At 36.2% G+C, this 12,598-nt stretch overlaps 1 protein-coding gene across 1 annotated transcript in view; it reads right to left on the reverse strand.

Moving 5' to 3' along the window:
* The window catches only part of SDK1 (sidekick cell adhesion molecule 1), a 640,834-nt gene that overhangs the window by 387,303 nt on the left and 240,933 nt on the right, over positions 1 to 12,598 (reverse strand). The window contains exon 2 of the mRNA XM_073361953.2: positions 5,665 to 5,824. Within this exon, the coding sequence (XP_073218054.1) occupies positions 5,665 to 5,824 (160 nt within the window). The remainder of the gene's footprint in view (positions 1 to 5,664; positions 5,825 to 12,598) is intronic.

Consider the following 12,598-nt stretch of genomic DNA (forward strand, 5'->3'; position numbering starts at 1 on the left):
AACCTAAGCATCTCTGATGGTATCTTCTAGACTGAACACTGAGTCCCATTGGGTAGATAAAAAGATTAACCTACATAATCTATACAGAAGCCCCTGGAACTCCATAAGATTGGGTCCCTAATCCATGAACTATTGAAACTCATTTACAAAACTTTTCTTAAACATTACATGAATATATTGTCTTATACTATCAAATCAGAATTCATAATCCCTATTCCATGATGAGATATCTTTGAGCTATAATATATCTTAATTAAAACTATCTTTAGATAGGTTTTTTTCCTGCAAAAAGCATTTTATCAAAAAAATTCAATTTAAATTTCAAAAATCCATTTTTTTAAAAAAAAAATCATTGATTTTTATCCACCCTGGTATGTGTCCATGTCACCACAGGAAACTTGAGTTTCCAAATAAAATGGTTGAGATAGTGGAGAATAACAATGGGTATCAGGCCATGCTTCTTCTTGGGTACTAGGAAGTACATTGAGTAAAAGTCTTTCCCCTGGTACTATAGAGGTACCAGGGCTCTATTGCACCTCGTTCTAAGAGATTCTGCTTCTTGTTTGAGAATCTACTCAGAAGGATGGCCCCTGAAAGGGTGTGAGCAAAGGGTTTTGGAGGGGGCAATGTAAACTCAATCACATAGCCAGAATGGATGATATTTAATACCCACTTGTCCATGGTTATTGCACTCCAAGTGTGGAAAAAGGGCACTAGACAATCCCCAAAGGATATATGGGGATTGGCAGGCAGTGGCATTACTGGTTTGCAGCTTTCAAGCTTAACAAGGATGTTTATCTCCTGAGATGAAACCAGAACCAGTTTTATCACATCCAGAGTTTAAATCCTGCAACCAAAATCTTTATGTCAAAACGTGCCCTTTCTTGCAATACATTCCAACATACATACAGCACAAAAATCTTCCTGGGGGAGCACATGAATATGAAGACAGCAAATCTAGAGGTTTTTCATTCCTACAAGTTCAAAACCCTTTTGTGCTCATCTTGGGTTACAGAGAGCTATTAAAATTAATAAATTTTATTTAGACTTGCAAAATTAATATTTTGTAACAGTTATTGTAATTATCAATAGTTCATATTTTACGAGCTTTTCAAGCACATATAGCTGTAGCAAATGTGCTTTAATTAGATATCAAAAACAAGAACGGTTAAGTGCTAAATAAAATAACCGTGCCTTACATCTTGGCCTGAAATTCATTAGACTAAATTGAATATAAAGATAAGAAACAAGGTACTGTGTATGTAATAGGTATGTGGTCTCACACACACACACACAGTTACAGTCCACTGATCTGAGTTTGTTACAAGACCAGTACATGGTAAAATGATAATTGTTGTTTTAATTTATTACAGATGTGCGCAAATCTGAATACTGAATACCATGGCAATCTGAACTTTTTGTTTCAGTTCACATGTGTCAGACATATTGTTATTCAGATTTTTTTCCCATGAGCAGAAAATAAGAAGTTTCTCTCTCATCCAAGCATCTTTAATGTTCTTGAGTCCTACTCTCTGCCTTTTGATACCACCCCAGAGATCCCAGGTCCTGCCCTCCCCTTACGCTCTTCCTTCTTACCCCTTCAGTGACAGTTAGTGGTTTCAGATCCTTCTACCAGCTTCCCTGCTGCTGATACACTGCAGTCAACTTTGCTCCTGTCAATCAAAACAAGTGTCGCACTGACTCAGTGATGCTCATGCTTCCTGTTGTGATTAATCATCCTATTAGATGTTTTTCTTCTGAAAAAATATTAAAAATCTCCATTTTATAAGCTAAACACCACAGTCCATGGTGTGTGTACAGCACGTTTTGACATATCTGAATAGCTGGCATTCACAAAACTGTTCAACCATAAGTGGTCCCACAAAGTAGAATCCCTTAATGTTTAGCAGAAGTGCAATCAGAAGTAAAGTTGATGTGGAAATAGAGACTCTGAATGTCTCCATAAGCATTCCCTTCTTTGGGGTAGAAGGTATATTACTGGCATTTACTATATTGAAAGAGGATACAGGGAATTCTGTTAATTATTCCCCAAAAGTTATTACCCAAACCCACATATTCTATGCAGTACAGAACCACTGGTTTTGGGGAAAAGCAAGCTTCTTTTCTCCACAGTAAGATCCTGGTAAAAATTAAAGTTATAGAAAGAAACCCTTTCCTGGGCTTAATCAGAAGAAATGATAAGTCTATCTAAGTTTATACATAGTAAGGAAATTTAGATTTGTCTTTCTATGCTAGACAAGAATAGATCTGGATGAAGATGTTAACAGAGCTAGTCCTAAAAGAAGTAGATGAGACTTAAGGCAAGAATACCTCTTTCTTCCAAGAACACAGGCATATGGGATAGCATAAAGTAGATAATGTAGGAAAACTTAATATTTAGGTTATTATATTCTTCAGTAGAGGGAACAGGCTTTATTCCATAAATATGCTACAGTCAGCTGGGTATGTCATTCGGCTGGATTTGTACTTCTGAAAGAAGAGAAACTGTGATGCTGCATGAGATACTGCAAATAGACTATCCAGTGAAGGAAGCAGAGCAAAGTGATCTAACTTCAGTATTCCGATTTACAGTGTTCTACTGCAAGTGGTGCAGCTGCTTGCGTGTGTCTTTAATGCTTTGTGATGAAATGGTCATTCCAGTCGTGCCACAAACAGCCCCAAAGCACTGCAGCCCTTCAAACAAAGCTGAAAGTATAAATGGAATTAAAATGGACCCATTCCATAGTGAACAACTATCTTAAGAGGCAGAAAAACAACCAGTATTGTGAACTAAGAAATATACTCCTGAGAGTAGAGGTGAAGGAGAGATGATGAGAAAATGTTCCCTTGGGAGTTACTGTCACTTACCTGATTGATAGAGAATGGTAGTGCTTCCGTCTATATGTCTACTCTGGTGGCAACTGTATCCTAAAATAATACTGCACTGCCAGCAACTCTGTATACCGCAAAGGTGGCCACAAGGTGGCCAGCAGAGCCCTGTAATGCACATTTCTGCTACGCTACGTGTTTATGAAAGAGGTGTGGCCTACATAAGTATGGGGACTGTATGTTCTAAAATGCCTTGCTTTGCAATGTGCAAAGGCAACAGAAAAACAATAATGACATGCAGATAAAATCCAAAAAATAATCTAAGAAAGATGGAGGCACTCTCGGTAGGTAATAATCCTGTGTTGCTAAAGGATCAACGAGACTTGATTGGGCTCCCTCAATTCTACTTTCTATGATTTTATGAAGAAAGAGTAAAAGGAGGGAGTAGAGAAATGGAAATAGGTGAAAGTGACAACTTTTAGATTAGCAAACTTCATTTTATTAATTGCATTTAATTTATTCTCAATGACGTAAAACCCAATTTCAAAAACCCCAAATCTAGGAAAATATATAGGTCACATAAAGTATTCAAGTGGCCAGCATGAAGCTTTACCAGTTTGCATTGTATTACTATTTTACCAATTTGTATTTTTGTAACTTTATTCAAAATCTTTTTTTTAATAAAAAGAAGAAATGCTACCCATATTTTTTGTTTCTTTCAACATGTGCAGTCTTATATTCTAATAACTATGTGTTAGTTACCTTGGAAACTGCTGTAGGGTGAAATTGGATGTATTACCAGATTAATTCTTTACAATTGTGGATACTGTTTAAAAATGGTGTACATGTTTGTGCATTTTTATGGTACAGGTGCCGAGATGTCACCTCCTCCTCCTCCCCAATGTAAATGTTCAACATTTTAAAAGTCTGTTGTTGCTGTTGCTATTGGAAGTGCAGAGAATATGAAAAATTATGCTGAATATTAGTAAATTATATTTTTGAAAAATCTATAAAAATTAATTATGAGCTAGTCTGTTTATGCAACTGAGTTACAAGAACAACTATTGGTGTGAGCAGAGATTTTTAAGAAGCAATTTTGATAGAAGCAGTGATATCAAAACGAATATATAAAATAGTTATAAATATCTGAGCCCAGGAAGACAGAAGTGCCAGATACGTCCTGAAGTCCAGGAACTTTGCTGTTGATGTCACATGGAAGGCATTCACACATTATGGAGATGGGCAGTGGTATAAAACTCTAAAATAGATAGTTATCAGAATGTATGCACTGGCATTATTTCCACATACAATGTTATGAACCATTTTTGTTTACCTTGAGTATGTAAATAGAAGGATGCAGCTTTTTTTTTAATTTCAAAATTAAACTTCACATTCATAGAAGCAGAAACAAAAAGAGTGGTGATTTTATACTACAGGCTTTGTTCTGCACTTCCTCTAACTTTGAATGCAGGGGGGCTTTGTCTGGCCAGTGAGAAGATTCTTGGCTACTTTCAGGGATCCCTCCCTTTTGGGCTAAAGAAGGGAGGATGGGAGAGCATCACCTGAGTCAGGGACTGACCGAAATGAGCTCAGGTGGGCCACTGGCCCATGTGCATCTGGGGGAGGGGTATTTCTATCCATTCCCTGCAGACAGTCATCTTTCACCCTGAAGCAGCAGCACTCATCCTCCCCGCCATGTGATCAGAAAATAAACAGGTTTTATCATCTGCTGTAGGCATTGCACTAGTTACTTGTTTCTGCTGGAAAGGAATTTTCCCTCACTAGATTGTCCAGGGCAGAGCAGGCTTCCCCCACTCCTTCCCCACAGCAGGTCAGTGGCCTGGTTGGGTTGTCACAACCTAGCAGATGGGAGGTGTCCAGTGCAGATACTTGTTCCATAAGGAAGAATAGCTCCCTGGTAAACCAGGGAGTTGGATTTAGGGGAAGTCACCCCCTAGGGAAGCTGAGGAAGGGGAGCTGGAGCCTCTAACATCTAGTAAATTGGGGACTCAACCTCCTTTCCCCAGCTCCTTTAAATCCTCATATGAGGGGAAGGCTGAGGGGTCCCAGCAATGAGTTGGGGCCAGAACGGGAGAGGGGAGGGCTGATGGCAGCTCTCCCCAAACACATGGAAATGATTAAGGAAGGAATGATGATCTGCACTGTACAATTTCTTGCTGGGTAGTTGAGGCCGAATTAAAACCACATTCCTTGCATCTTGTCTTTCTTCCTGCTTGGCCAGGACAATAGCCCCTCTAAACTCAGTTCTCTATTAGGGGAATGTAGCTAAGTCAATATAACATGCAACTGTGTAAAATTGGCTCTGCTTTCAACCCACCATACTTGGTCTCCAAAATGGAGAAGCAAGGTACTAGAGTAGGAGCTAGAGTGAAGTGAAAATGGAGAGTGAAATGAAAAGCCTTTTGTTAATTTAAAACACAGGTTTTTTGTTGTTTTAGAAGACACTACTGTACCAGGACAATTTCTATTTTCAAAGGTGAGTACACTTATATAGGCATCATTTAAGAAATCTTTGAAGATGATATTGTAAGCATTTCCCTTCCACTGCATTCCTATTTTAGGGCCTGATTTGTAGCAAGTTATAAGCATTCTTTTAGCAAAACAGCAAGACACTTTCAAACTTCCACTCAATTTACTGTACATAGCATCACATTTTATTTATATAGTGCCATTGTTCCAACTTTCTTCAGGATGCATTGGCACTGCCTGTCATCATTACCACACTGTGTTATTGTGACTAATAGCAAATCTTTTCTAAGTGTAATCACAAAAAATATTGCAATTAAAATGATATTTAAAAAAAAATCCATTTACTTATATTCAGTGGAGTAGGCAGTGATTTCAGTGTCATTGTGTAACCACTTAAATTCCAAAGGCCAGCTGCCTTCCGCAAGGCACGTGAGTACAAGACGGTTCCCCTCTAGATGGATCTGGGGCAAACCAGGCTCAGTCTTGAAGTAGGGTGCAACGTCATCTGAAACATACAAGAGAAAAAATGTTTTCATGACTATGAAAATGGATATTATCCTTGATTTTAGGCCACTAATATTTACCCAATTTCCTCCTAAATTATTTAATAAAATAGGGGACTAGGCTGTCCAGTACTTAAGTATCAACCTCCTAAGTACCAACCGTCTGTATCTAGAAACGTGCTACTGGTTAAAATGTTGCTTGGTTCACAAGTTAAAAACAAGTTTGGAATCCTCAGCCGAGGCTCCTCTTCATAGGTGTTTATTTACATGGCAAAAGCACTGGACAACCTGGAACATATTCTTGAGCCTCTGCTCATCAGAGCTATACAACAGAAATCTACACAGTGCCTACATCTGTGTTTAATGTGTCTGGTAGTAGCCATTGCTATTAGTTTCTTACTTTCATTAACACTAAATCCACTCACAAAACTTTAAAAATCCCTTTGAAAAAAAAATATCAGAAAACCAAGGTTGAACGGAAGTGATCATCACAGCAGGACAAGTCTCAAGGCAAATGAAGAATTCTGACAAAAGATCAACTTAGAACAAAACATCTTACAAAATAGCAAGATTAATATATCTTTCAATATTGTCTCTAACTACAGTGTCTTAAATTATATTTTCTGTGACCAATCACAGGTTTTGAATTAGGGTGTTTTAATAACGTTCAAGGCTCAGATAGATGTAGCATGCAAACTCTTATTCTTCTGTGGATCACAATTGCTAACCATACTCCATTAGATGAAATTAGGGGTTGTTAATGCAAACAAAAAAGATGCTCCTCTTTCATGTGGAAGGAAATATCCAACAGGATTCTGAAACATTCTGAGCCCAAACAAACACGCACTGACATTCACTAAAGCAGGATCTGGCCGATATTATCTAATCACGGATACAGTCAAGTTAATTCAAACTATCATCAACTACCAAACTACCTGAAACTAGACATTACCACTACTAATAGACCATTTTGAAAAGACAGATCAAAAGAAAGTTGAATGTTCAGATTTTCTTATTCTGGGTATGTCTTTTTATTTAAATTACACTGACAAAATACCCCATTAATGGTACTGAGCCTGTTTAGTAAACATGCAAGGCCTATTTGTGCATGGAATCTGGACTCTCTTCCTAGTTGTTTTATAGACTTCCTGTGTAACCTTGGGAAAGTCACTTAGGGGCAGAGCCTCAGTTGGCTTAAGTTGTCATAGCTCTTGCTCAAGTTTCTGGAGCTATGACAATTTACACCAGGTGAAAAACTGCCTTAATCTCCCTGTATGAAATCAAGGACTTCAGTCTTTATCTTTTATTTTCCATTTGTAATTTGGGGGTAATAATACTTCCCTTACCCACATGGGTGTTGTGAGGACAAATTTAAAAATATAAGCAATTTAAAAACCTAAGAATATAAAAGAATTTCTGTTGCTCATATAGGACGGTTCTAACAGAAAACTAAGACAAACTTTACGTTTACCTCATTACACAAAATGTGGACCTGATACTGAATACAAAATGAGCACCATTAATAGAATACATTACTGTCCAGATAGAGCTTGAAAGAAAAAAAGTCAATACAGAATTGAGTCAAAACTGCTTTTTTGTCTGTCAGATTATTCAGTTAAACATTCCATAAAATTAGGTTCCTATCAGTGTTAAACTATAGCAATATTACTTTCCAGTAGAGTATAAGTCAATGCTCGTTTTATGCACTAGTCAAATTCCAATTAAATTAGACCAAGTTATTCAAGAAGAAAGTCTACAAAATTCAGCTCCCATTGGTGTAATAGTGCATAAATACAAATATGTTGCTTTCCAGATCACAGAGTTTCAGTACAAAAAACATGAAGAGATAGAGGTTTAATCAGGTGGGAAAGCAATTTCACCTGTGTACTGAAGAAAAAAAAATTGAAAACAAAAACCTGAAAGGAACCCAACATATAGCTGCTGGTGAAATCAGTGGAGATGCTCATGCCAGAGCTCCTGTGAGAGGTAAATGCTAGCAAGGCACTGTAGCCATTGTAGGCAGTCTCATTAGACAATTCCCCTCCATAAATGTATCAGCCTCAGTCTTGAAACCAATTAGGCTTTTTGCTCCCAATGCCCTTGGAAAGCTGTTCCAGAACGTCATTCCTCTGATGATTAGAAACCTTCACCTAATTTCAAGCCTAAACTTGTTGATGACCAGTTTATATTCATTTGTTCTTGTGTCCACACTGGCACTGAACTTAAATAACTCCTCTCCCTCTCTGGTATTTATTAATCTGATACATTAATGGAGAGTAATCATATCTCCCTCAGCCTTCTTTTGGTTAGGCTAAACAAGCCAAGCTCCTTGAGTCTCCTCTCATAAGGTAGGTTTTCCCTTCTTCTGATCCTCCTAGAAGCCCTTCTCTGCACCTGCTCCAGTTTGAATTCATCTTTCTTAAACGTGGGAGACTAGAATTGCACACACTATTCCAGGTGAGGCCTCAACAGTGCCTTGTACAATGGTATTAACACTTCCCTACTGCTGCTGGAAATACCTCACCTGATGCTTCCTAAGACTGCAGTAGCCTTTTTCAGTCTTATGACATTGGCAGTTCCTAGTCATCCTGAGATCAGCCAATACACACAGGTCTTTCTCCTCCTCTGTGCTTCCCACTGATACAGCCCCAGCTTATAACAAAAACTCTTTGTTAACTCCGTATTGCATGACCTTGCACTTTGCACTATTAAATTTCATCCCATTTCTATTACTCTATAACTTTTCTGTAGATCATAAAAGCTGAGCTCCTGGAAAACAATACCAAAGTATGTAGCATTCATATGTTAGTATTACCTAAAAACTCATAGAATTAGATATATAAATTACATTTTTAGAATTAATATCACATTCTGAATGATTCCTTCTCATCATTTTAATACTTAAAAATCCCTATTAAAATAAGCTCTATTCACTCCACTGCCATACCCAATTCTTCTGATTGAATATAGAACTTTTATTGTGATTTTTATGCCCATTAATGGTGTGAGAGAGAAAGAATTATGGAGAAGTGCATGGATATTCCAAATTTATTAAGGAGGAAAATTATATCTATCTGGGTCTCATAATGTCTACTCAGTTACGCCAGATGATTTTTGAATTCAGTTACATTTTATAAAGTTTTATTTTCATTACATTTTAAAAACTTTCAGTACTTTTTCCAAACAAATTTGGTGTTATTGTTCTAGACAAAAATATGTATTTATTATTTTTTTTTACTTTTTAAAATGAAAAGTAATGATATTATGATTAAAGTTAACTTGACTGGGTTGTACAATGATGCTACTGTATCTTATTCTATGCTTTCTGATATGAATTCTTAAAAAAAAAAGTAACTCGGATGTTATTCATTCTTCCACCCCACTTTTTTTTGTAAATAGACATCTTGTGATTATGTTACCAATTTGTGGCAATACTGTTCTTAAGAATCAATGAAACATTATATTCTAGCAGTGCATGGGGTTTTTGTTGTGGTGGTGGTGATTTTTTAATGGCAATGTTTATCCTAGATGTTAAGAGGTTTTAATTATAGTACATTAAAATTTAGATCTTATATTTTTCTTATGTATATGCTTCTATTTTGCCAATGATTTAGCAATAATTTATCAATATAATTATATTTTTAAATTTAAAGAATTTAAATATATAGTCTACATAAAGGAACTAATAAAGTAAATATCTTACATTATCCACTTTACAACATTAACTTGAATACTTTTTGTATTTTGTCAAACTGACAACAGGACATCAAAGCATGCCTTCCCCCACCCCAAATTTTTATAACCTAGTTGAGCTGAGAGACCTAATGACTGTAATCTATTTCCTAACCTGACCTTCTCTTTTATTTTCCCTTTCCTTTTTTTAAAAAAAAAAAATCCACCCCCAGATACCAGAAGAATCAATTGTACCATAAACAAGGGGTGCCACTAGCACACAAATTCTCTAAAACGTTCTTGTAAAGTGACAATAAAATTTATTAAGCCATCATAATAAGCGCTATCAATCAGGTTAGAGTCCAGCTGAGGAAGGATTAGAAATCTCAGCATGAATGGAGCAATCAGCCTGAGTGGGACCTTTATTAATCGCACTCTGGTTTTTAGACAGCTGAGTTTCCCAGGGCGACTAACCTTTTGGTTAAAACTGCTAATCTTCCTTTCAAAACTTATTTTATATCAAACTCAAACATTTTCATTCTCCAGCACACTGCATGGATTTACTACTGAAGGACTGAAAGTTATAGCTTTACAGTTTGAGGAAAAGACCTAATGCACTATTTGTTATCTCTCTGGTCAGTCAATCAATATGAAAATTATGGATCTCTTCTTGTTTTGGTAAATAATCACCCAAACTTCATTTGCAGATAATTTTGGGTACAACAGTAAAACTGCGAAAATTATGAAATGCACAGATTACCACAAAGAAACTTCTCAAAGTTTTAACAGCAGAAAGATTTCAATACTTTAGCATAATAAGTCATGGCACACTTCCAGGTATTTTGCTTTATAACTATCATAAATTAAACCCAGCCACATAGCCGTTACTAAAATAAATGGATAGTGCATTCTGTGATGTTATCATCCTTGCTGGGTTTTTTTAATTATATTTTCCCACTTCCTTGAAAATGTTCAACAATTCGTTAATTCCAAATGGGTCAGTGATTAGAGCAAATTAATAAGATTCTACAGTTTTTGTCTTATTCTTGGTACAGAACATGCCAGACATACGGAATCAAATCCCATCAATTTCATCCAAGGCAAAAGAAAGAAATTTTTTTTCCAATATGTCTAACTTTTCTAAAAATGTATTGAAAGCTGTAAGTACAGAGAATCAATAATAAGAAAAAATACGTAGAACCTCAGAGTTACAAACTGACCAGTCAACCACATGCTTCATTTGGAACTGAAAGTACACAATCAGGCAGCAGCAGCCACCAAAAAAAAGCCAACAAACCAAAAAACAAAACAAAAAGAAGGAAATGCAGAAGGGTGCTGTGTTAAAAGTAAAGTACTAAATAAATAAATAAATGGAAAGACGTATTTTTCTCCTGCATAGTAAAGTTTCAAAGCTATGTAAAGTCAATATTCAGTTGTAAACTTTTGAAAGAACATAACGTTTTGTTCAGAGTGCCGAACATTTCAGAGTTCCGAAAAACCTCCATTCCCAGGGTATTTGTAACTCTGAGGTTCTAATGTATATAACTGGATAAATACATTTTAATACTTGAATCTAATAATAAAAAGCATTCAAGTACATATATCCATTCTCGTGGAGTTTTGCTAATTAAATAAAGTGGCAGATTTTGTTTAACCAAGCTAACCACAGATGTGTAAAGAAATGCATGGAATAAGACCATTTGTCATATTTCTTCCTTATGAGACTATTGAGCCATCCACTGAGATTAATCTCCAATGAAATGGACATCAGCAAAATAAATGGTTGCCCTAATAAGCTATTTGTTCCTGTTTTTTCAGTGGTTTCTTTCAACATCCATGTTAATAAGAAGCAGACATTATGCTGGTAAAAATCCTTCGGTTACTTCACTCCTATGTAAGCATTTACCCTTTCTAAAAAACAATTTTATTTAAAAGTCAGAGCAAAACTGCTGTCCAAAACTTTCCACTTAGCCTTATCCACAATGATTTAAAACCTCACTGCTGATGCAGCCCACCAAGAGGTTTTTTTTCAGATTTCAAATGTTATAATCAAGCTGGTATTGTATTAAAGTGGTCTTCAGAATTCAATCAAATTTTCTTTGAAGCTAAATTTTAATAGACCTACTGGAATGTTTTAAAAAAGAATACAGCACACAATATAAATTATCCTGATGATCCAGAAAATTTACTTAAACCCTTTAAGTCATTGTATCCTCTAATCTTTTATTCCTGATTTTCTCATCAAGCATTCACCATTAATTTAACAAATTCAATTATGTAATCAGCAATCACTAAAAATTCACTAAAAGAAAAAATGAAAATAAGATACTGAGCAAAGTTCCTAAAAGAAAAGGTAGCCAAAAAGCCTTGATGACTGCGTGTTCTTTGAAGCTAAGTGTAGTGCCATGGAGAACTAGCCATATTTTCAGTATTTGTGTTCATTTATAGAGAGTATAGTGATACTTATGCCCCCAAAGCATGTTTTAAACAGAGTTAAATAGAGGCAGTTAAAGTGGGAGGCATTTAAGTTTCAAATTGGACTATTAGGGGGAAGTTAACTGTGACTCCCATATGGCAGACCCAGAATAACCACTCTAGGAAGTATAAGTTCAGCCAGAATGAGGAAAGCTGACTCAGGAAGAAAAGAAGGATGCAGAAGCTAGTTAGAATGTGGGGACACAGCTGAGCAATTCAACATGACACAGGGAGTCTCTCTTTATTAGTTCAATTGTTGGACAGACAGAAAAGCCCAATCCAAAGAGGGAACGGGGCAACTCAAGGTTCAGCAGAGCTCAAAAGAAGTAAAGGAGCCCCACGACAAGTTCCTTTAAGGCACTATTTCAGTTTCACTGCACTGAAGTTTGGGTCAGCTTTCAAGTGAGTACTTCTGTGCTTGTATATTCCATTCAACCATCCCTTCTATTCACAGTGCTACACAATGTTCACAATACATACATTTTAACTGTATAAAACCAATTAATTAATTTTCCCCCTCACCACCAAAAAGCCAGGGTATAATTTAGAAGCAAAAGTAGCATTTATACATGCATAGCCCAGAAGCATATTTTTCCTGCACACCAAAGCCTTATACATTCACATTATTT

This window comes from Lepidochelys kempii, chromosome 10 (genome assembly GCF_965140285.1).
Source record: "Lepidochelys kempii isolate rLepKem1 chromosome 10, rLepKem1.hap1, whole genome shotgun sequence".
In the NCBI taxonomy this organism is placed as follows: Eukaryota; Metazoa; Chordata; order Testudines; family Cheloniidae; genus Lepidochelys; species Lepidochelys kempii.